Below are 23,709 nucleotides of genomic sequence, written 5' to 3' on the forward strand. Positions count from 1 at the left end.
ATCGAGTATAAAATTCTGTCAAGTCATGCTACTGTTGTATAGAAACTTGGTAAGTTGTATAGAAACTTGGAATATTGCGCACAATTCTGGTCGCCACTCTACCAGAAGGATGTGGAGGCTTTGGAGAGGGTGAAGAGGAGTTTTACCAGAATGTTGCCTGGTCTGGAGGGTGTTAGCTATGTGGAGAGGCTGAATAGACCAAGATTGTTTTCATTAGAACGACAAAGGTTGATAGGTGATCTGATAGAAGCCTACAAGATAATGAGGGGCATGGATAGAGTGGATGGGCAGGCACTCTTTCCCAGGGTGGAGGGGTCAGTCACCATAGGTTTAAGGTCCATGGGGCAAGGTTTAGAGGAGATGTGCAAGGCAGGTTTTTTACACAGAGGGTGGTGAGTGGCTGGATCGTGTTGCCGGGGGAGGTTGTGGAAGCAGATACATTAACGGCGTTCCAAAGGCCCCTTGACAAATACACGGATGGGATGGGTATAGAGGGATACGGCACTAAGAAGTGCTGAGAGACTTGGCAAAGGGTGGTATCCTGACCGATACAGGCTTAGAGGGCCGAAGAGCCTCTTCCCATGCTGTATTGGTCTTTGTTTTTCCTGAATTCCTCACAGGATTTATTAATGTTTCATTTTAATATATGGCCTCTGGTTTTGAACTTCCCCAGAAATAAAAGCATTTTTTTCCATGTCTTCTGCATCAAAACCTTTCATTATCATAAAGATCAGGAATAGGCCATTCCCAAGCTTTCTCTTTGCTTGGGCAAGATTCCCAACTTGTTAAACCTTCCCTGATAATTTTACCCTCTCAGCTCACGAACCATCATTTGCAGCTTCCCAGGTAATTTGTTGATCTGTTGTTGCTATCAGACCCCTCAGTTGTGACTTGGTGAGTGACATCCTCTTCTCTGTGTCACAAGGTTCAAGTCTCACTCCAGAGACTTGTGCACAACACTGTAACATTGATGGGTTTTGTATCTGACGTTATGTCACAGATGTTTACCCTGTAAATACCGAGCATGCTGCCACCGACAGGTACAGAGGACACTGCACCACTCAGAGGGCTGGCAGGTCAGCCTGGCCAATGGGAGTGGTGGTCAGTGCAGGATTGTACAGGGAAGAAGAGGACATCACAGAAGTAGTTAATTCGGCCAACAAGATAACTGGGTTCTCGAGATGCTGGGACCAGTCAGGCAGACCAATATCTTGTAATTTGTAACAAAATCATCTGTTGTTTCAATAAATATTCCAATTATTCTTCAATTCCTGCAGAATTACTTGAGGTAGAAAAGCCAGCATATGTACCAAAACCAGGTAAACATTCAGTTCTCTTTTTAATTCATTCACTCAATGTGGGTGTTGCTATCAAAGAACAAAGAACAATACAGCACAGGAACAGGCCCTTCGGCCCTCCAAGCCTGTACCTGTCATGATACCACCTTTGGAAAAAACCCTCAGCACACCCTTGTGCTGTATCCGTCTATATCCATCCTATCCATGTGTCTGACGAGCTGCCTTTTCAATGCCATTAATGCATCTGCTTCCACAACCTCCCCTGGCAGAGCGTTCCAGGCACTCACCACCCTCTGCGTAAAAAATCTGCCTCGTACATCTCCTGTAAACATTGCCCCCCGGTCATTAAACTGATGCCCCCTGGTGTCTGACCCCTCCACTCTGGGAAAGAGTGCCTGCCCATCCACTCAATCCATGCTCCTCATAATCGTGTAGACCTCTATCGCGTAGCCCCTCAACCTCTGTCATTCTCATGAAAACAGTCTGAGTCTATTCAGCTTCCCCGCATACCTAACACCCTCCAGACCAGGCGACATCCTGGTAAACCTCCTCTATACCCTCTCCTAAGCCTCGAAATCCTTCTGGTATTGTGCCGACCAGAATTGTGCACAATATTCCAAGTGTAGCGTTACCAAGGTTCTGTACAACTGTAGTATGACTTGCCAGTTTTATACTCGATGCCCTGCCCAGTGAAGACACGTATTCTGTATGCTTTCTTGACTACCTTGTCCACTTGTGTTGCCACTTTCAAAGATCTGTCGACCTGTAACCCCAAATCTCTCTGACTGTCTATATTCTGTTGCTAACTTTTGATTGGTTCTTAATTTGGCTCTGTTTAATCACGTTTGCTCAAGAGTCGCCAGGTATCTTTCGACACCTCCACAAGGTTCAGAACCGAATACTGATCAATGACTCGATACACCAGTTAGTAAGTTCAAAAGCAATGCTCATTTATTTACACACAGTCAAATCTACTCATGCATAAACTCTACAAAACTAAACTACCGCTATTACTAAGGCCGATACTTAGCTTTGGGCGCCCACTCAGTCAGAGGAACAATGGCCGTTGCTCGGTTCTGAGGCTGCGGGTTCAGCTGTTTACAGGGTAGCAAATAGGAGTCTATCTCGTAGCGTGCGTTGACTTGGGACTGACTTGGTCTGCTGTAGCTGCTGGGCTGGTCTCTCTCTTCACTGAGAGCCAAAACCAAAGGAGGAGGATTCTCCCTTGGGGGATACCGTTTATACCCAAAAGGGCTTCGCGCTCCTTTGGGCGGGCCTTGAACTTGGCCTCAACTAATTGGGTCTTTCCCAATCATCTGTATCGATTTTTCTCCAATAGAGGGGTGGTTCCCTGATCACTGGGCGTGTCCTGGTGACTGTCAGTCTGCTTTGTCTTAGCTTCTTCTGACGCCGGGGAGTCTGCCTTAACATTGTGTATCTAAATGTTTCCCTTTTTGTCCCCGGACATGGCTCATTAGTATGTAAATCGTTTGGTAGTTTCTGTCCTGTCTGAGCGTTTAAGGTTCTAATCAACAGACAGAGCTTGCACCTGCTTGTTTCTTAGCATTGTCCAATTTTCCCTGCAGTCTTTGCAAGTGTCCATTTTGTAACCGGGACATGGCCATCCCAGATGGCTACAATTCCGAAGAGTTTTACCATTTACTGTATATTTCCCCTCTATGTTAGACCTACCAAAATGCATTACCTCACATTTGTCCGGATTAAACTCCATTCACCATTTCCCTGCCCAAGTCTCCAACCTATCTACGTCCTGCTGTGTCCTCTGACAATTCTCAACACTACTGCCAGTCCACCAACCTTGGTGTCATCCGCGAACTTATTAATCAGACCAGCTACATTTTCCTCCAAATCATTTATGTATACTGCAAACAACAGAGGCCCAAGCATCGATTCTTGTCGAACACCGCTAGTCACAGCCTTCCATTCAGAGAAACACTCTTTTACTGCTACCCTCTGCTTTCTGTGACTGACCCAGTTCTGTATCCACCTTGCCACCTCACCTCCGATCCCGTGTAACTTTGCCATTTGTACCAGTCTGCCATGAGACACCTTGTCAAAGGCTTTATTGAAGTCCATGTAAACAACATCCACTGCCCTACCCTCATCAATCATCTCCTCAAAAAGCGCGATCAAGTTAGTGAGGCACGACCTCCCCTTCATAAAACCATGCTGTCTATCGCTTGTGAGTCTATTTGTTTCCAAATGGGTATAAATCCTGTCCCTGAGAATTCTCTCCAATAATTTACCGACTACCGACGTGAGGCTCACCGGCCTATAGTTTCCTGGATTATCCCTTCTACCTTTCTTAAACAGCGGTGCCACATTAGCTATTCTCCAGTCTTCTGGGACCTCACCTGTAGCCAATGAGGATACAAAGATGTCAGTCAAGGTCCCAGCAATTTCCTCCCTTGCTTCCCTCAGTATTCTGGGGTAAATCCCATCCGGCCCAGGAGACGTATCTACCTTAATATCTTTTAAAACACCCAACACCTCCTTTTTTGATGTCAACATGAGCTAGACTATCCACACACCCTACCCAAGAATCATCTTCCACAAAGTCCCTTTTTTTGGTGAACACTGATGCAAAGTACTCATTTAGTACTCATTTAGTATCTCGTCCATTTCCTCTGGCTCAACACATAGATTCCCCCCACTGTCCTTAAATGGTCCAATCCTTTCCCTGGCCACCCTTTTGCTTTTTACATATGCACAAAAAGCTTTGAGATTCACCTTAATCCTACTTATCAAGGACTTTTCATGACCCCTCCGAGCTCACCTAATTTCCCGCTTCAGTACCTTCCTTTCTTTATAATCCACAAGGGTTTTGACTGTCCCCACTCTTCTAGACTGTACAAAAGCCTTATTTTTCTATTTGATGAGGTTCACAATATCCCTCATTATCCAATGCTCGCTAAACTTCCCATACTGATCCTTCATTCTCTCAGGAACATGACTTTCCTGAATCCTAATCAACTGTCGTTTGAAAGACTCCCACATGTCCGATGTTGATTTATCCACCAACAGCCGCACCCAATCCAAATTCTTCAATTTCTGTTGAATGTTATCGTAATTTGTCTTTCCCTAGTTTAGCATCTTAACCCGAGGGTTACCCTTATCCCTGTCCAAAAGCATCACAAAACTTACAGATTTGTGGTCACTACTCCCAAAATGTTCCCCTACTGAAACCTCACCCACCTGTCCAGGCGCATTCCCCAATACCAGGTCCAGTACTGCCCTTTCCCGAGTTGGACTATCTACAAACACTGCCCCATCCAAGCCCCTAGCACTAAGTGAGTCCCAGTCAACATAGGGGAAATTAAAATCCCCTACCACAACAACCCTGTTACTTTTGCGCCTATCCAAAATCTCTCTACCTATCTGCTCCTCTATCTCTCCCTGGCACTTGGGGAGCCTGTAATTAACCCCCAACATTGTGACTGCCCCCTTCCTGTACCTGAGCTCTACCCAGATTGCCTCATTGTATGAGCCCTCCAAGGTGCCCTCCTGCAGTACGGTGATAATATTCTCCTTAACCACTAATGCTATTCCCTTTTACATCCCCCTCTATCTCTCCTGAAGCATCTGTATCCTCCAACGTTCAGCTGCCGATCCTGTCCTGCCTTTAATGATGTTTCTGTGATAGCCACATCATAGTTCCAAGTACTAATCAGTGCTCTAAGTTCACCTGCCTTGCCTGCTATACGTCTGGCTTTAAAACAAATACACTTCAGACCACTTAGTTTGAACAGACAGGGTGATGTTGTTCTCTTATTTTTGTTCTCTATTTCCCCTTCAATTATTCAACCTTCTATGCTAACGCTCTGGTTCCCACCCCTCTGCCATACTAGTTTACATCCTCCCGAGTGAATCTAGCAAACCTCCCAGCCAGGATATCAGTGCCCCTCCAGTTTAGATGCAACCCGTCCTTCTTGTACAGGTCACACCTGCCCCGGAAGAGATCCCAGTGGTACAGAAACCTGAAACCCTCCCTCCTACAGCTCCAGTTTAGCCACGTACTTCGCTGCACTATCCTCTTATTTCTGGCCTCACTGACACGGGGCACAGGGAGTAATCCTGAGATTACAACCCCAGAGGTCCTGCTTTTTAGTTTACTGCCTAACTCCCTGAATTCCTTCTGCAGGACCTTGTCGCTCTTCATGCCTATGTCGTTAGTACCTATGTGTACTACGACCTCTGGCTGTTTACCCTCTCCCTGCAGAATGCGTTCTGCCCATTCAGAGACATCCTGGACCCTGGCACCAGGAAGAACATACCATCCTGGAGTGCCTTTCATGTCCACAGAAGCGCCTCTCTGTACCCCTAACTATAGAGTCACATATAAATATTGCTCTAGTGCTGTTTATCCCTCCCTGCTTAACAACAGAGCCAGTTGTGGTGCCACTGCACTGGCTGCTGCTGCTGTTAACCCCCGATAGGCCATCCCTCCCCCAACAGTTTCCAAAATAGTACACTTGTTAGAAAGGGGAATGGCCACAGGAGATTCCTGCACTGACTGCCAGCTCCTTCTCGCGGTCATCCATCTATCTGCCTGCGCCTTGGGTGTCATCACAACACTAAAACTCCTATCTATAACACTTTCCACCACCTTCATGCAGCACAATGGCATAGTGCTTAGCACTGTTGCTTCACAGTGCCAGGGTCCCAAGTTCAAATCCCGGCTTGGATCACTGTCTGCGCGGAGTCTGCATTTTCTCCCCGTGTCTGCGTGGGTTTCCTCCAGGCGCTCCGGTTTCCTCCCACAAGTCCCGAAAGACATGCTTGTTAGGTGAATTGGACATTATGAATTCTCCCTCCGTGTACACAATAAAGACCCTTGTGCACAACTGGTATCACGCCTCTGTCACTTTCTTCCGCAATGCGGGCTGACCTCCGAACCCTTGGCCCATCCCTCCAGGCATCTCCCCCTCCCCGTGGTGTAATGATATATAAAATCTAAGGAGAGTAAAGGGTTAACAATATGATGTTCATGTATCTCAACACTAGATGGCATCACTGAGTAGTCTTATCAAAGGCTGCATCTCTAAGCATTCTGGGAGAAGCTTATGGCGAAGGACAGTGCGAGGTTGAGATAGAGTGTTGGTTGTATTAGAGAGACATAATAGATTACTGTAACATAGATTCAATACTGTTATTTTGTTAACTGTTACTCAGTAAAGTGTCCGAACCATTTCAAGTAGTGTAAAATAAACTAGCTCTGTTTTAAATACATAGGTTGATGTTCTTTGTAAACACTATGACTTTTAGCTATCTTGGATAACTATACAAGGAACATCACATGTGGCACTCGCCCACCCTCCGGCCATGGACATGTCCCTGGAGCTGTGTCCCACCCCCTGGGTGTTGGGATGTTGGCTGCTGCGTGTGTGGTGCTGCCTCCCGCAGTGTCCAGGCACAGTGTCCAGGCATCAAGGTATGATTGGGACGGTTGGCATTGAGATGCACTTGCTACATGGCCCGCCCACCCACGGGAATCCACTTGGGTTGTGTGGCGTGCTTATTTAACCACGATTGCCAATTCTCTATCAGCAAATAGCCTTCAACACCAAGGCCAGAGGTCTCGGCAGTCGGTGAGGGTTGTGGGTGGTTGGTGGGCAGACGGGCAGGGGCGAGGGTTGCCTCCGGAATGAGTACACACGACCCAGGAGTTGACATGGTGGTGCTGCGCGCGGATGCCCCCCCCGGTTGCCCCCCAGCACCTCCCTCCCAACCTCCCATGGCGACCCACCCCTGTGGAGGGTCTCCCAACCCCAGCCGAGCTCCGCCCACGCCTCCGCCGTGCACTGGGGTGGCAAGCCCAGCACCCCCGGGCTCTTTACCTGTGAGCAAAGATGGCTACTCACCTCCTCGGCTCCCCCCAGAAAGGAGTACTAATCGGCGCCAGTGCGAGCACTCGCTGGTGAGGCCGCTGAATAAAGGGAGGCCGTTGGATATGGAGTTGTTCTCGGTAATTGTGTGGAAATGGGGCTGACGTGGCAATAATTGATTTCACGCCACGCTCCAGCGAGATCCCGATTTTGCCTACAGGAGCGGGCAGGTTGCATCGCAAACTGGTTGGTGACTGGTGCGGTTCTCGCTTTCAGCCTTCCCCCCTATTCACCGGCCTCGTTTCGTTCGAGCGAGAGTGAAACGTAGCCGGAGAATCACGCCTTATATTTCCGAGTCAGGGTGGTGAGTGTCTTGGCAGGGAACTCCCAGGTGGTGGTGCTGCCCTTCTCCGCCTGGGGCCAGTCAGGGTGGTGAGTGTCTTGGCAGGGAACTCCCAGGTGGTGGTGCTGCCCTTCTCCGCCTGGGACCAGTCAGGCAGACCAACATCTTGCAACTTGTAATAAACTAACAAAATGATCTTTACGCTAAACATTCTAATTGTTTTTCATTTCCTGCAGAATTACTTGAGGTAGAAAACCCAGGGCATGTAGCAAAACAAGGTAAACATTCGGTTCTTTTCATTTTAAATTATTTACGGATGTGGGCTCCGCTTCGGAGGCCAGAATTTGTTGCCCTTGACAAGGTGGTCGTGAGCTGCCTTCTTGAACCTTTGCCAGTTGTTGAGATGTAGGCACACCCACAGAGCTGTTAGGGAGCAAGTTCCAGGATTTTGGCCCAGCGACACTGAAGGAACGGGCAATGCAGTGGCACAGTGGTTAGCACTGCTGCCCCACAGCCCCAGGGTCCCGGGTTCAGTTCTGGCCTCGGGTGACTGTGTGGCGTTTGCACTTCCTCCCCGTCTCTGCGTGGGTTTCCTCCGGTTAGGTGGATTGACCATGCTAAATTGCCCCTCAGTGTCCAAACAAAAAAGATTAGGTGGGGTTACTGAGTTATGGTGGAGGTGTGGGCTTAAGTAGGGTGCTTCTTCCAGGGCCCAGTACAGACTCGATAGGCCGAATGGCCTCCTTCCGCACTGTAAATTTTATAATTCCATGATTCTATGATCCTCTATTTCCAATTGAGGATGGTGAATGACTTGGAGGGGAATGTCCACGCGGTGCTGCTGCCCTTGTCCTTCTAGATGGTCGGAGTCGTGGGTTTGGAAGATGCTTCAGAGCCTTGGTGAGTTAGAGGGCGCGATGTAACCAAATGGGGACAGACTCCCTCAGCGCAAGCATTTAGCCGCTTGTGGTCTGGTGTTCACAGCACCGAGAAACACCGTGCGATTCAACGGCCAAGCAGTTAGCTACGGGGCCTCGGAGGGGAACGTGAGCTCGACGCTACACTCAGCCTCGATTAATGCGCTCAGGAGCTCCCCTGACCACGACATTCTGAGGGCCAATTCAGGATGGGCACTAAATGCTGGCCCAGCCAGCAATGCAGTACATCCCAAGGGCAATTTAAAAAAATATTAATGTGGTGAGGAAAGGAACTGGGGATCAATGGTAACCAGAGGGCAAGGGGAATGTGAGATGTGAGAATGTACCGTCGACTTCTAAGGTTTAAACCGCACTGTCCACTGCAGCAGCAGCAGCCAATCCAATTACGATGACTGCTGTCCCCTCCTTGGAGGCGAGAACATGCGGCCATGCCTGTCCCCTCCAGCCGGCTCCTGCTACCTCCCATTGCACTTCACCACGTTCTGCAAGAGACATTGAAATGTGCCAGTGAACTTGGAGCACGATTTTCATCTGATGTCAGGGATGAACAGCTGACAGTGTGGGTGCAAACTATAAGCTATGTATGTTGAGGCCCCTGACCCTCCCTCCCCCCGAGGCCGCGAGGGAGTCCAGTAGAGGTCACCAGTACTTGTCTCCATGTGCAGAGGAGGGTTTCTGAGTCGCTGGCAGAATGCCCGAAGCAGTGGGCATTGGCCATTCAGGCTGAATTGACCCTGGGCTGAAGAGCCGCCCACCGCCTTTGCGGTTCACTGTTAAACGGCAGGGCCACAGGCAGAGAGACTGGGCAGCCGGTCCCATGTCTTTGCCCTCCATTTTACAGCTTGTCACCTGACCACCCACCCCCCAACCCTCCAACAACCTCCCATAGGATCGGTAACATCCATCCTCACTATTGTAATTTGTAAAATTTATTCTATCTCTTAACCAAAACATTTTTATTGGTAAAAGCCAACAAAAAAAACAGTCCCGGGTAAACATCCAAGACGATAATGTTAGTTTTATTAGTCTGTTGTTTCGTAACGCGGAACGCCATGTGTTGATTCAGTTACATTTGTTACGATCCCAGTTGATGTTATAACTGGACGGGACGATTCCAGAATGGAACCCGGGCTGAAAAGACCCTGGGTGGTATTCTCTGTTGACCGACGCCAGAATGGGGAAAGGCGATTGGCGGAGAATCGGTCATGAGGCTAAAACCGTGGCCGGCAGCAGCCGCCAGCCCCAGTGCCACGTCCCGGTGCCACAACAGCAGCATCAATGCATTCCACTCCGCACATACAGTTAACGCCATCCGCACATCATTAGCCGGCCTGACCCGGTTTAATCCGGGCCTCCACAACGCTCCGGGATAATTCCCGATTTTGTGTGTTTGTTGTTTCAAAAATTGTGAAACAGGGCCCGTGGCCGATGAGGGAGAGCGAGGAGGCAGGACATGCAGGGGCACGGCCATGGGCTGCCGGACTTGCCACTGACAGGGCTGGCTGGGGGTGGGGGGGGGGTGTCTGCCAGGCATGGGAGGCAGTGAGGGTCGGGGTACCTCGCAGTAGGACCAGGATGTCCAGGCACGGACTGCCATTGCCGCGGACTGCATGGCGGCCATCATGCTGCGCACCCCACTGACCGCCCTCCATGGCCCGTGTTTGTGCAGAGTGCCACCGCCCGTGCCCCCATCCCACCACCCCGCAAAGAGGGGGCCGGAAGAGGAGGATGATGTCCAGTTCTTCGCTGGGGTGGGCAGGACATGGGGCCCGGGCAAACATGGGAAGACGCATAATGTGTGCACCTTGGCCGGTGTACATGGGACCCTCTTATTGCCTCCAGGTTCACCGACTAGGGGGCCTAGCCAGTGGCATGGACATCACAGCCCACATCCCCCCAGCCTACCACCCCCGCCCATCAACACGCTCCCTGTACTGACACCCCACCCCCCCTGCAACCACCTCCATGATGCCTACCTGCTTCGCTATGCGGTACAGGCCCTGGGTGGGCAGTATCAGTGGTCTGGTGCAAGGGATGGGAGAATGATAACGAACAGCTCTGAGACTAGCTCTGGAGCTCCCCGTCATTTAACAACGCCTGACCCCTGCCCACTGTAGCAATGTCCACTGTCCACCTGAGTGATCCCGACATGTGAGCTGGCCATTCCATCATCAAGGTGTTCCCTTGGGGTGGCGGAGGCGCGGGCTGGGGGTGGAAAGGGGAGGGAGTATGGAGTGGAGTGGGATGAGAGTGGGCTATAGGAATTGGGGTCCCTGTCCCAAGCCCACCCCCGATATCCGAACATCTCCCTCCCCCTGCCCCCCAGCCCCTCCTCTAAAGCCAGCCCAGCCAATCCCTCACACCCGCCTGACAGAGCATCGAGGCAGGTTGAAGCGTTGTGAACAGGTATTTATTTTGAAAGGCTGAACATTTCTATGTACAGGTTTGTGCTGAGCCCCTAACACTGTACAGTGCCCTGCACCCATGCCAACTTAACTGATGTCTACCTTTCTGGCCTTGTAGGCCCTAATGCTACTTTTAGGTAGACCCCCAGGTGGTACATCAGGAGTGGAGGCAGCCTGATGCGATTCTCGCCCTGTGGCCTGGGTCCCCTTTGGCGGCCGTCTTCTGAGGTGAGCGGGCCTGGATGGGCCTGGCTGCTGCTCGGATGTCCCAGGGGCGTTGTGCCACCTTGTTTTGCCCATCAGATGCACCAGGGATAGGTGGGGGAGGCAACAATCTGCATAAGGCTGTGGAGGCCAAGTCACTGGGTGTTTTTAAGCGAGAGACAGATAGGTTCTTGATTAATAAGGGGATCAGGGGCTATGGGGAGAATGGGGATGATAAAAATCAGCCATGATTGAATGGTGGAGCAGACCTAATGGGCCGAGTGGCCTAATTCAGCTCCTATGTCTTATGTGTTACATTCTGGTGCTTGGCCAGGAGGAAATATATTAGAATTGCATGTTAAAGATAACTATGAGAAATACATTGCAAACTATTAATACTGATAAATTATCTTAAAGCTACTGCAAGTATGACTATCCACTAACACAACTAACTCCCAGCTCCTCAAGGTACAGAGTCATGTGGTAGATTTACACTGTCACCTGCTGGTTGGAGGTTGTTTACATCATTATATACATTTAGCTTATACATATCATCACAACCCCTTTCCTTTGAAAATGTAACTATTTACATTCATGACTTTACAATACAAAATATGATATGGATAATTCTTTAGAACATTTTACAGTCCATCACAAATTCAATCTCTCAGGTTTCCGTCTTTGTCTTGTTGACCTTCTGCGCATTGGTTGAACTTGTGGCCGTGTTTCATTTCCATTTATCGTTGTTGATATTTCTTGTTCTTGAATTTGTGCATTTTAACTTTGTTTAGGCTTTGTATGCTGAAATGTTTCTTTTTCAACTGTTTTAGGATTGCTCACAATGTCTTCTTGTGGTTTTATAATCTTCTGCCTCCTTTTTTGGAAAATACGTTTCCTCTCCAATCTTTGATTAAGAGGTTCTTCCGGTGGTACCAAGGCGTCTATTATGGGCCAGGGTTTTGAGAACCAAAGTATATCATGGGGTTCACCTGATCCACAACCTTTAATAGATTTTGGTTACGGGAGCACAAAGGGCACTTTACAGGTGTGATACAACAGAGATTTAAAGTATTTTTAAACTTAAACTGTTTATTCTATGAATCCAGTTAATATTTTATAGACATACAGTAAACATCTTATCAACTACCAACGCTGATACTCCCCCAAAGATACAATACTCTATAGATAACCCTTTGTAACTTTCCTGACAACATCCATAAGTCAAAGACCCTTCTTAACAAAGGCAGGAGGTTTGCATTCCTTCCAGAAACAGGTATTGCTTTGAAATCACCAAGTGACCTGGAGACATTCTTTAGCATTCACAGAGAGAGAGAGACCAAAATACACCTCCTTGATTTGAATGAAACTCTCCAACTGAAAACGAAACTAAAACTCAAACAGCTTCCAGCTCAAAACGAAAGTAAAAAGCAGAGCCACAGCCCAGCTCCACCCACACCAATGACATCACTGCAGCGACTTGAGAAACGTTTCTTAAAGTGACATTCCCATGACACGCCCTACACTGCATGCAGTTTTTCACCATTACTTGAATATCGCGGTTGATGCCTGGCCAATAAACTGTATCCCTGGCCCTTCGCTTGCACTTTTCTATTCCCTAGTTCTCTGCATGAAGTTTTTGAAGAATCATCAATTCACCTAAATCTGCCCTTACATTATAATAGCTGGAACAGGAACGTTTAGACCATCCCTCATGGACATATTTTATCACCTTTTGTAAGACAATGTCTTTGGTCATTTCTTCCTTTATCAATCTTGATTTGTCATCAGATACTGGAAGGGACTCAGTGACAAGATTCACATGAACTTGAACATGGGCTGTTTAGCACAGGGCTAAATCACAGGCTTTGAAAGCAGACCAAGGCAGGCCAGCAGCACGGTTCAATTCCCGTAACAGCCTCCCCGAACAGGCGCCGGAATGTGGCGACTAGGGGCTTTTCACAGTAACTTCATTGAAGCCTACTTGTGACAATAAGCAAATTTCATTTCTTCATCCATCTGGTGTATCCCTTCCATGCCCGTGGCTTGAGAGAGTGCATCAGCTATGACTTGATGCTTGCCTGCGTGTAGATTAGATCAAAATCATATAATAATCTTTTTCGTCACAAGTAGGCTGACATTAACACTGCAATGAAGTTACTGTGAAAATCCCCTAGTCGCCACACTCCGGCCCCTGTTCGGGTGTACTGAGGGAGAATTCAGAATGTCCAATTCACCTAACAAGCTCGTCTTTCAGGACTTGTGAGAGGAAACTGGAGCACCCGGAGGAAACCCACGCAGACACGGGGAGAACGTGCAGACTCCACACAGACAGTGACCCAAGCCGGGAATCGAACCTGGGACCCTGGAGCTGTGAAGCAGCTGTGCTAACCACTATGCTACCGTGCTGCCCACTAACACAAGTAACTCCCAACTCCTTGAGTTACTGAGTCTCGTAGTAGATTTACACTGCCACCTGCTGGTCAGAGAACGTGTATGTCAATATATACATGATTGCTCATGCATATCATCCTGTTATGGTCTTATGAGGGAGAGGGGAGTCCGAGGTGCTGCAGTAGTCCTTCACTTCCCCTGCGGAAGTCACCGGCATGGGCTCCATCATCTCCTCCTCCCTCGGGGTGTCCGATGGCCCCTGGGCTACTCCTTCGGAGGGGGTGCAAGTGGAGCTAACCCATGAGGCTCCCCCACTGCCAGTCCTGGAGGCTTGCTCCTGTCTTGACCAGGGTCTTGATGCTCGTGGCCATGAAGCACAGGGAGTGGACCACCTCCCTCTGGGTCTGTGCCCAATCAGCCAGTGATTATGCCACCTTCCTCTGTGCCTGGCTCAGGTCAGCCAGTGCCCAGGTAATGCCCTCCGTCATGACCATGTGTGATTGGGCCACACTCTGGGGCGCCGCTGCAATGCCCAGGTGGCATTTGTGCATAGCTGTCCTGTCCTAGGGCCACCCTGTCCTGTGCCTCAGCCACCATCCCGGGCAGAGTGCCCCAGGTCTCGGATATCCAGACCCCTGGGTGATACCTTCGTCCGCAAGGCCTCCACCGTGGGCGCCACCCATGCGGGGTTGGCCTGGGTGACACACATGGTCCGCACCACCTCCTCCCCCTGAAGGCGGTTGGACTTCTCCAACTGTACCTGCAGGCGCTGGATGGTTGCTGACAACCCCTCAAGCAACCCCTGGCTTTGCAACTGAACCTCCACTATCGATGGGACCGCCCTTTCCAGAAGCTGAAACCCGTCCAGCGGCAGCTGGTTCCTGGGTTCGGGCCACCCTCCGCCCGTCCGCCCTCTCGGGGGTTCCTACCTCCACCTGATGTACCGCATCATGTGTGTGGTAACACCAGATAGTGTCCCAGCAGCCTCTTCACTAAAATGACCATCCAAAGTGAGCGTCTCTGGGAGGTGGAGAGTGTTGGAGAGAGGTGTTTTGGAAAGTCACTGTGGTCCCTGGAGTGTGCTCCGGGGTGTCACGGGAAGCGGATCGAGGGCTCCCATCGCTGTTCGTGTCCTCTTCCTCGCTGTTATCCACTTAACATGGAACATAACATAGAACACAGAACATACAGTGCAGAAGGAGGCCATTCGGCCCATCGAGCCAGCACTGACCCACTTAAGCCCTCACTTCCACCCTTTCCACGTAACCCAGTAACCCCACCTAACCTCTTTGGACACAAAGGGCAATTTATCATGGTCAATCCACCTAACCTGAAACATGGTTAAAGGATGGTCACGACTGGGAGTTAAATATCCGAGGGTATCAAACCTTTCGGAAGGACAGAGTGGATGGTAAGGGAGGTGGTGTAGCTCTGTTATTTAAGGATGACATCTGGGCAACAATAAGGGATGACATCGGTGCTATGGAGGATAAGGTTGAATCCATTTGGGTGGAAATCAGGAATAGTAAGGCGAAAAAGTCACTGATAGGAGTAATCTATAGGCCACCAAATAGTAACATTATGGTGGGGCAGGCAATAAACAAAGAAATAACAGATGCATGTAGAAATGGTACAGCAGTTATCATGGGGGATTTTAATCTACATGTTGATTGGTTTAACCAGGTCGGCCAAGGCAGCCTTGAGGAGGAGTTTATAGAATGTATCCGCGATAGTTTCCTAGAACAGTATGTAATGGAACCTACGAGGGAACAAGCGGTCCTAGATCTGGTCTTGTGTAATGAGACAGGATTGATTCAGGATCTCATAGTTAGGGATCCTCTCGGAAGGAGCGATCACAATATGGTGGAATTTAAAATACAGATGGAGGGTGAGAAGGTAGAATCAAGCACTAGTGTTTTGTGCTTAAACAAAGGAGATTACAATGGGATGAGAGAAGAACTAGCTAAGGTAGACTGGGAGCAAATACTTTATGGTGAAACAGTTGAGGAACAGTGGAGAACCTTCCAGGTGATTTTTCACAGTGCTCAGCAAAGGTTTATACCAACAAAAAGGAAGGACGGTAAAAAGAGGGAAAATCGACCGTGGATATCTAAGGAAATAAGGGAGAGTATCAAATTGAAGGAAAAAACATACAAAGTAGCAAAGATTAGTGGGAGGTTAGAGGACTGGGAAATCTATAGGGGGCAACAGAAAGCTACTAAAAAAGCTATAAAGAAGAGTAAGATAGATTATGAGAGTAAACTTGCTCAGAATATAAAAACAGATAGTAAAAGTTTCTACAAATACATAAAACAAAAAAGAGTGGCTAAGGTAAATATTGGTCCTTTAGAGGATGAGAAGGGAGATTTAATAATGGGAGATGAGGAAATGGCTGAGGAACTGAACAGGTTTTTTGGGTCGGTCTTCACAGTGGAAGACACAAATAACATGCCAGTGACTGATGGAAATGAGGCTATGACAGGTGAGGACCTTGAGAGGATTGTTATCACCAAGGAGGTAGTGATGGGCAAGCTAATGGGGCTGAAGGTAGACAAGTCTCCTGGACCTGATGGAATGCATCCCAGAGTGCTAAAAGAGATGGCTAGGGAAATTGCAAATGCACTAGTGATAATTTACCAAAATTCACTAGACTCTGGGGTGGTCCCGGCGGATTGGAAATTAGCAAACGTGACACCACTGTTTAAAAAAGGAGGTATGCAGAAAGCGGGTAATTATAGGCCAGTGAGCTTAACTTCGGTAGTAGGGAAGATGCTGGAATCTATCATCAAGGAAGAAATAGCGAGGCATCTGGATGGAAATTGTCTCATTGGACAGACGCAGCATGGGTTCATAAAGGGCAGGTCGTGCCTAACTAATTTAGTGGAATTTTTTGAGGACATTAACAGTGCGATAGATAACGGGGAGCCAATGGATATGGTATATCTGGATTTCCAGAAAGCCTTTGACAAGGTGCCACACAAAAGGTTGTTGCATAAGATAAAGATGCATGGCATTAAGGGGAAAGTAGTAGCATGGATAGAGGATTGGTTAATTAATAGAAAGCAAAGAGTGGGGATTAATGGGTGCTTCTCTGGTTGGCAATCAGTAGCTAGTGGCATCCCTCGGGGATCAGTGTTGGGCCCACAACTGTTCACAATTTACACAGATGATTTGGAGTTGGGGACCAAGGGCAATGTGTCCAAGTTTGCAGACGACACTAAGATAAGTGGTAAAGCAAAAAGTGCAGAGGATACTGGAAGTCTGCAGAGGGATTTGGATAGGCTAAGTGAATGGGCTAGGGTCTGGCAGATGGAATACAATGTTGACAAATGTGAGGTTATCCATTTTGGTAGGAATAACAGCAAAAGGGATTATTATTTAAATTATAAAATATTAAAACATGCTGCTGTGCAGAGAGACCTGGGTGTGCTAGTGCATGAGTCGCAAAAAGTTGGTTTTCAGGTGCAACAGGTGATTAAGAAGGCAAATGGAATTTTGTTCTTCATTGCTAGAGGGATGGAGTTTAAGACTAGGGAGGTTGAGCTGCAATTGTATAAGGTGTTAGTGAGGCCACACCTGGAGTATTGTGTTCAGTTTTGGCCTCCTTACTTGAGAAAGGACGTACTGGCACTGGAGGGTGTGCAGAGGAGATTCACGAGGTTAATCCCAGAGCTGAAGGGGTTGGATTACGAGGAGAGGTTGAGTAGACTGGGACTGTACTCGTTGGAATTTAGAAGGATGAGGGGGGATCTTATAGAAACATATAAGATTATGAAGGGAATAGATAGGATAGATGCGGGCAGGTTGTTTCCACAGACGGGTGAAAGCAGAACTAGGGGGCATAGCCTGAAAATAAGGGGAAGTAGATTTAGGACTGAGTTTAGGAGGAACTTCTTCACCCAAAGGGTTGTGAATCTATGGAATTCCTTGCCCAGTGAAGCAGTAGAGGCTCCTTCATTAAATGTTTTTAAGATAAAGATAGATAGTTTTTTGAAGAATAAAGGGATTAAGGGTTATGGTGTTCGGGCTCGAAAGTGGAGCTGAGTCCACAAAAGATCAGCCATGATCTCATTGAATGGTGGAGCAGGCTCGAGGGGTCAGATGGCCGACTCCTGCTCCTAGTTCTTATGTAACCTGCACGTCTTTGGACTGTGGGAGGAAACCGGAGCACCCGGGGGAAACCCACGCAGACAGGGGGAGAACGTGCAGACTCCACACAGGCAGTGACCCAGCGGGGAATCGAACCTGGGACCCTGGCGCTGTGAAGCCACAGTGCTATCCACTTGTGCTACCGTGCTCCCATGCTTGGGGCTGGGATTGTGATCGGGGAACAACAGAACGGCCCACCTCATTAACAAGTGATCATGCAAGACACAAGATATGACGCATGATTGGATCGCAGGCTGAGATGGTGGGTGATGGTGGAGTGGGGGTGATGTGGGAGGGATGGGTGATGGTGGAGGGTGCAAGGGAGGGAGGAGGGGGTATGGTGGTGTGGGTGTGGAGGGGATGGGGGTGGTGACACACGTGCCATGGGGAACCGCAACTCACCGGGGTCTCACGTGCTCGCCTGATGCCGCATCGGTGACTGCCCTCTCTCCGGGCCCTCCAACCAGGTCCAGTGCCCACTGTTCTGCTGCGGCGAGGCGCCGCAGGTCCCTCCAGTCTTTTCCCTCTCCCGCCGGTTGTGAGCTACCTTCTCCTTGGGGAGGGGGGGGTGGGTGGAGTTTGAAAACGCACAATGTTAGGCAGTCGGACGCATGCAGCACAGAGGTTGGGTGACTGCTGGCCTTTGTGGCCAGGGCACCACGCCATGGCGGCTGGTATGGGTGCTGGCATATGGTGCAGGGTGGGGTGCGCCCGCCCTCCGGCTGGGGGCACACGGGTGTGTGGGACGGGGGTTAGTGCCAGGGGCACAATGCTGCCTACTCACCCAGGATGCCCGGAGGAGGTTGTGCCGTTTTTTGCAGCATTGCTGTCTGGTCCTGGTGGTGGTGCCCAAAGCGCGGGGGCAGCCGCCTCCCCATCGCAGGGTACTGGGTGATCCGCCTCTCCTCCACGGTGTCCAGCAGGGCCTCGAGCTCAGTGTCCATGAACCAGGGTGCCGCTCTTTGTGCTGCCATCTTGTTGGCCGTGATGAGTGTATGCGGGGAATGGAGAGCTATTGTGCGGCTTATCCCGACTCTGGCGTGTTCGATTAACAAGGAAGACACACTACATTTGAGGCTACAATCGTCTCATTTACACACAGTCCCTTTGTTGAGGCCCACCGATTGGCTGTTGTCAAACAAGCACTCTGCTATGAATCAAAGTTAATGAATGTTCATGGATTTCATCCTCAGAGTCCATCCAGATGATTGTCAGAGAGTTTCCAAACTCCACTCCCAAACGTGCTTTAAATCCTTCCCTCACAAGCATGCTTCTTATTAACGATTTGCATTCTGAAATCCACTCCATTTTCAAAGGATTCTTTTGAACAGAGCTTCCGCACCACCACCAGCAGTTCCATGCCAGGGTTTACACCTATCCTGTTTAGGATTCCTTTGCCTTGACTGCTTTTACAAACATAATTGCCAATTTCAACCCACTAATTGCTCCACAATTATTTCAATTAGTGTCTCGCAATCTGTTGTAAGATATCACTAACGTAAAGACCGCTTCAGATATCTTTCTACTTCTCACTAACCAGCTCTCTTGCAGTTAGAAACATAGAATCCATACACTGCAAAAGGAGACCATTCAGTCCAACAAGTCTGCATTGACCCTCTGAAAGAGCACTCTACCTAGGCCCGCTCCCCCACACTGTCCTCATAACCCCACCTAACCTACACATCTTCGGACTCTTGGAGGAAACCGGGGCACCTGGAGAAAACCAACGCAGACACATGTAGCTGTCCTTTAGATTTCTGTCACTGGATTTCTCCATTACTCCGTTGTCTGGCTTTTCTTATAGCAAAGCTTAGAGAGATGTTCCCACTCTAGCAGCCTGTCACCAACGGCAGGGGCTTCCAGCGAAAAGTATAGAATGAAAGGAAACCGCAGATTTGATTGAAGTTAAACATCCAGGACCAAAACTAAGGCCAGGTAAACATTCAGGTCAATCTTGGTGTCTTTGATAACCTGCTGATTCGGAATGTATAATGACTTCTATTGATTCCTTTGGTTTCCATTTTCAATGTTGAAATGCAACAGTAACTAAAGGCAAGTTTCAGAGTTGCGGAGACTGTGTTGTACCCAGCTGAAGCAGCATGGGAAGATGAAAGGACGATTGGGCCCATTTGAGCAGTGGGAGGAGTGAGGGGGGTAGAAAGGATTAGGCGGGAGGAGAACAGGAGAGAAGAGGGAGGAAAGGGGAGAAGGGCAGAGAGGGGGGACATTGGGTACTAATATGGTGATTAGGAGCAGTGATGGTAGCTGGCTGGGGAGGGGGCGGGGGGTGGGGGAGGACTGGGATGGGTAAATAGAAGCAGTGGAAAAATCTCAGGTGATTGTGCTGAGTGAAGTATCACTCTGTGATTTTCTCTTCAGCGGACATCGTTTCTTGTGCAGAAAGGGCCAAATTTCCTCTTTAATATGGGTGGGGGTGATGACCGGTGGAGCAGGATGGAGTGGGCGTGGGGGCTTCTTATCAGTCCATACTTTGCGGCAAGAGCAAGAACTCTGAGAATTATTTTTCTGGGCTGGGAAAAAAGTTGTATTTCTTTCTCAGCGATGCAATATCAGAAACGGTCGGCAGAATTTAACGTCCTCTGTTCCCTCCCAGGTGAGTTTAAAAGCTGGATTGGGGGGGGGGGCACTGTTGCCATTTGATTGTGCTGGCTGGAGATCCCACCTTCCTCTAATCATGTCTGTGTCGGGATAATTACCACCCGGATATCAGTTGAGGCCCTGAAGTGGCCAATTGGGACGGCATGGTGACGCAGTGGTTAGCACTGCTGCCTACAGCGCCGAGGACCCGGGTTCGATCCCAGTCCCGGGTCACTGTCCGTGTGGAGTTTGCACATTCTCCCCGTGTCTGCGTGAGTCTCGCCCCCACAACCCAACGATGTGCAGATTAGGTGGATTGGCCACGCCAAATTGCCCCTTAATTGGGGAAAAAAAACAATTGGGTGCTCTAAATTTATTTTATTTTTTTTAAAATTAAGTGGCCAGTTGATTACCAGCAGCAGGTAGATATCTTGCCATCTGGGCTGACTGCCCTTCTAGGCCGGCAAGTTGTGCCTCTCATTCATGGACAGTCTTTGCCCCATCGAGGGATCCATCATCAGGAAGGGGTTGGGGCCTGCAGGTAGCTATCCCAGAGCCTCACTTCCCACAGCCCATTCCGTCCATACTCTCCTCTCTCCAGGCAACCATCAAGGATACCCAGTAAAGGCCCCATTGTAATACTGGCAGTGGCTTCCACTCTGATTAGGCCTCAGCTCTTTCGGATAAGATTTACACATGGGTTTAATTGGATGGGAAGCCTGGCGCTGCCAAGGTGAGCACCTGACTGGAATGTGGTAGCACCTGGCCTCCTGAAGCACAGCTGTACACAGTCACAGAGTTATACATCACGGAAAGAGGCCCTACATTCCATCGTGTCTGTGCCGGCCATCAAACCTATCGATTCAATATTCTAGCATTTGGCCTTGTGACATTTCAAATGCTCATCTAAATACTTCTTAAAAGTTGTGAGGGTTCTTGCGTCTACCACACTCTCAGACAGTGAGTCCCAGATTCCCACCACCCTCAAACCCCTTCTCAATCTCTTTCCCCTTACCTTAAATCTATGCTCCCGGTTATTGACCTCTCCGCTGAGGGGGAAACACTTCTTCCCACCTACCCTATATGCCCCTCATAATTTTATACACCTCAATCTGGTACCCCCTCAGCCTTCTCTGCTCGAAGGAAAACAATCCCAGCCTGATCAGCCTCTCTTCATAGCCGAATCGCTCCCTCCTCTGCACCCTTCGAGCAACCACATCCTTCCGAATGTTGTAACCAGAACTGCGCACAGTACTCTAGCTGTGGCCGGATGAGCGTTTTACACAGCTCCATCATAACCTCCCTGCTCTTATGTTCTGTGCCTTGGCTGATAAAAGCAAGTATCCCATTTGTCTTCTGAACCACTTTATCTGCTGTCTGCAGGGATCTGTGGACATGAACTTGCATTGATTCTCGAATCACAGGTTCAAAAGCGTCATCACCCGTTTCAAAGCCCCACCAAGGTTTTGGAAGTCAATGCACATCAGTTCTGGCCTCAGGAATGTGGAATTACATTGATCTTCTATCAGAGATACCCAAGGGAGCAGACTGAAAAATTAGATTATTATCTAAAAACTTAATTGCTGTATCACTGGGCTCAGCGATGCCCCTGGTTGTGGCACTCCGACTGTCCCTTTACTGTCCATGTCAGGCGTTCATGACCGGCACAGTGCATCCTGTTGTAAGGGTTTGTTCAGTTGGGGTCACAGTCCATAAGACCATAAGACATAGAAGCAGAATTAGGCCACTCGGCCCATCGAGTCTGCTCCGCCATTCAATCATGGCCGATATTTTTCTCATCCCCATTCTCCTGCCTTCTCCCCAATACCCCTGATCCCCTTATTAATCAAGAACCTATCTATCCCTACCTTAAAGTCATTCAGTGACTTGACCTCCACAGCCTTCTGCGGCAAAGAGTTCCACAGATTCACCACCCTCTGGCTGAAGAAATTCCTCCTCATCTCTGTTTTAAAGGATTGTCCCTTTAGTCTGAGGCTGTGTCCTCTGCTTCTAGTTTTTCCTACAAGTGGAAACATCCTCTCCACGTCCACTCTATCCAGGCCTCGCAGTATCTTGTACGTTTCAATAAAATCCCCCCTCATCCTTCTAAACTCCAACGAGTACAGACCCAGAGTCCTCAAACGTTCCTCATATGACAAGTTCATCATTCCAGGGATCATTCTTGTGAACCTCCTCTGGACCCTTTCCAAGGTCTGTTTATTCGTATACCTATATGGATATGCGCACATTATAGCTCAAGCTGGGAGCTAACTCCATGCCGGCTGCTTCTTGAACTCCTCCATACAACTCTGTCTCCTCTCTACTGTCACGTCACTGTCTACATCATACTGTGGGCGGTACTGTCCTCCAGTCCCACAGTAACCCTTGACATGCCAAACACCCTTATACTACACCTCCACCAAGGTTTTACCCTACATATCTATAGTGCAATCTCTCTTGTGACCCCCTTCTCCCCTCTCAAGTCTCTGGCTTTATAAGTTCACACGTTCTGGAGCTTTGGCAATTCTTCTGGATCTCATTGCAGTCACATTTGGAGGAGTGGTAGGTCAGTTGCTTTGGGCTAGCTTAGTTGGCATGGAGTTGTAATTATAGTATTCTCTGTTTCTGGCACTTGATTGTCTCCATCTGATTCACATTTTGCACTCTTCAGTATTGAACTTTTCTTATTAATAACCCCTCCATTCAAAGAGGGCATGCACTGTGTTCATTCATAGTATGAGCATGGATGTTCTTTATCTGTGGGGTCTGCCATGTTCTTTCTGGGTGTTGAAGGTATATCTCCATTCTCTTTGGATACTCCACATCCATTAGATTAACCTGCAGCTTGGCTTTCTTTGCCACACTGTTCTTTCCTATGCCCTTGTACCTCACTGAGTTGTGCTTTAGCTCATTTCCGTGTGTGCCTTTCAGTCAAAGCACGGAAGTGCTTATCTGAAGGTTTGGCTGGTCTGACCGAAGAGGCAGTTCTGCCTCCTTCAAGGGAATGGGACAAATGAAATCCTCAAAGAGTGAAGACAATTGGGAACTGAAGTCTCAAGAGTCACTTCCCTGGTGGGCCTCTCTGGAATTTGCAGTTCTGTGTAGTGATGGCCGAGGTTGTTTTTACATCTACCATTTTGAGGAGGTTAAGGGCATCTCTGCTTAAAGAGAAAGAAAGGATTGGTTTGAAATGAAATACAACATTTTGAATATTTGCTGTCAAGCAGACCGAGTGGTTTCAGGACCAATCCGGTGACCAGAAGCTTGATTTCTCCAAGGACATAGAATGGGGGGTGATTGTTTGTAGCCAAAGGTCTTTAAACCTTATGCGAGAGTATAACACTGGAGAACACTGGCTCCTGCGCCTAATTTGAAATTGGTACGGTGACTTTACAGAGATGTCAACAGTCCAAAAGGAGAATCTGGATTCTTGACCTCACCCAAGAGGCACTGGACTTCTTCCGGTGTGGTACCTCAATCTCATGGACTTCTTTCTCAATATCTTAGACTTATACAACTTTCCAAAGTGTCCCAGCT

General features: G+C 48.8%; 1 protein-coding gene across 9 annotated transcripts in view; it reads left to right on the plus strand.

The window, feature by feature from the left end:
* LOC140421308 (uncharacterized) overlaps positions 1–23,709 on the plus strand; it is an 834,768-nt gene that overhangs the window by 518,436 nt on the left and 292,623 nt on the right. For 8 of the 9 annotated variants that reach the window (XM_072505936.1, XM_072505941.1, XM_072505940.1 and 5 more), the window contains exons 45-46: positions 1,278–1,319; positions 7,724–7,765. In XM_072505936.1, coding sequence (XP_072362037.1) covers positions 1,278–1,319; positions 7,724–7,765 — 84 coding nt within the window. The remainder of the gene's footprint in view (positions 1–1,277; positions 1,320–7,723; positions 7,766–23,709) is intronic. The other variant, XM_072505942.1, reaches the window with a different exon arrangement.

Source organism: Scyliorhinus torazame, chromosome 5 (genome assembly GCF_047496885.1).
Source record: "Scyliorhinus torazame isolate Kashiwa2021f chromosome 5, sScyTor2.1, whole genome shotgun sequence".
Classification (NCBI taxonomy): domain Eukaryota; kingdom Metazoa; phylum Chordata; class Chondrichthyes; order Carcharhiniformes; family Scyliorhinidae; genus Scyliorhinus; species Scyliorhinus torazame.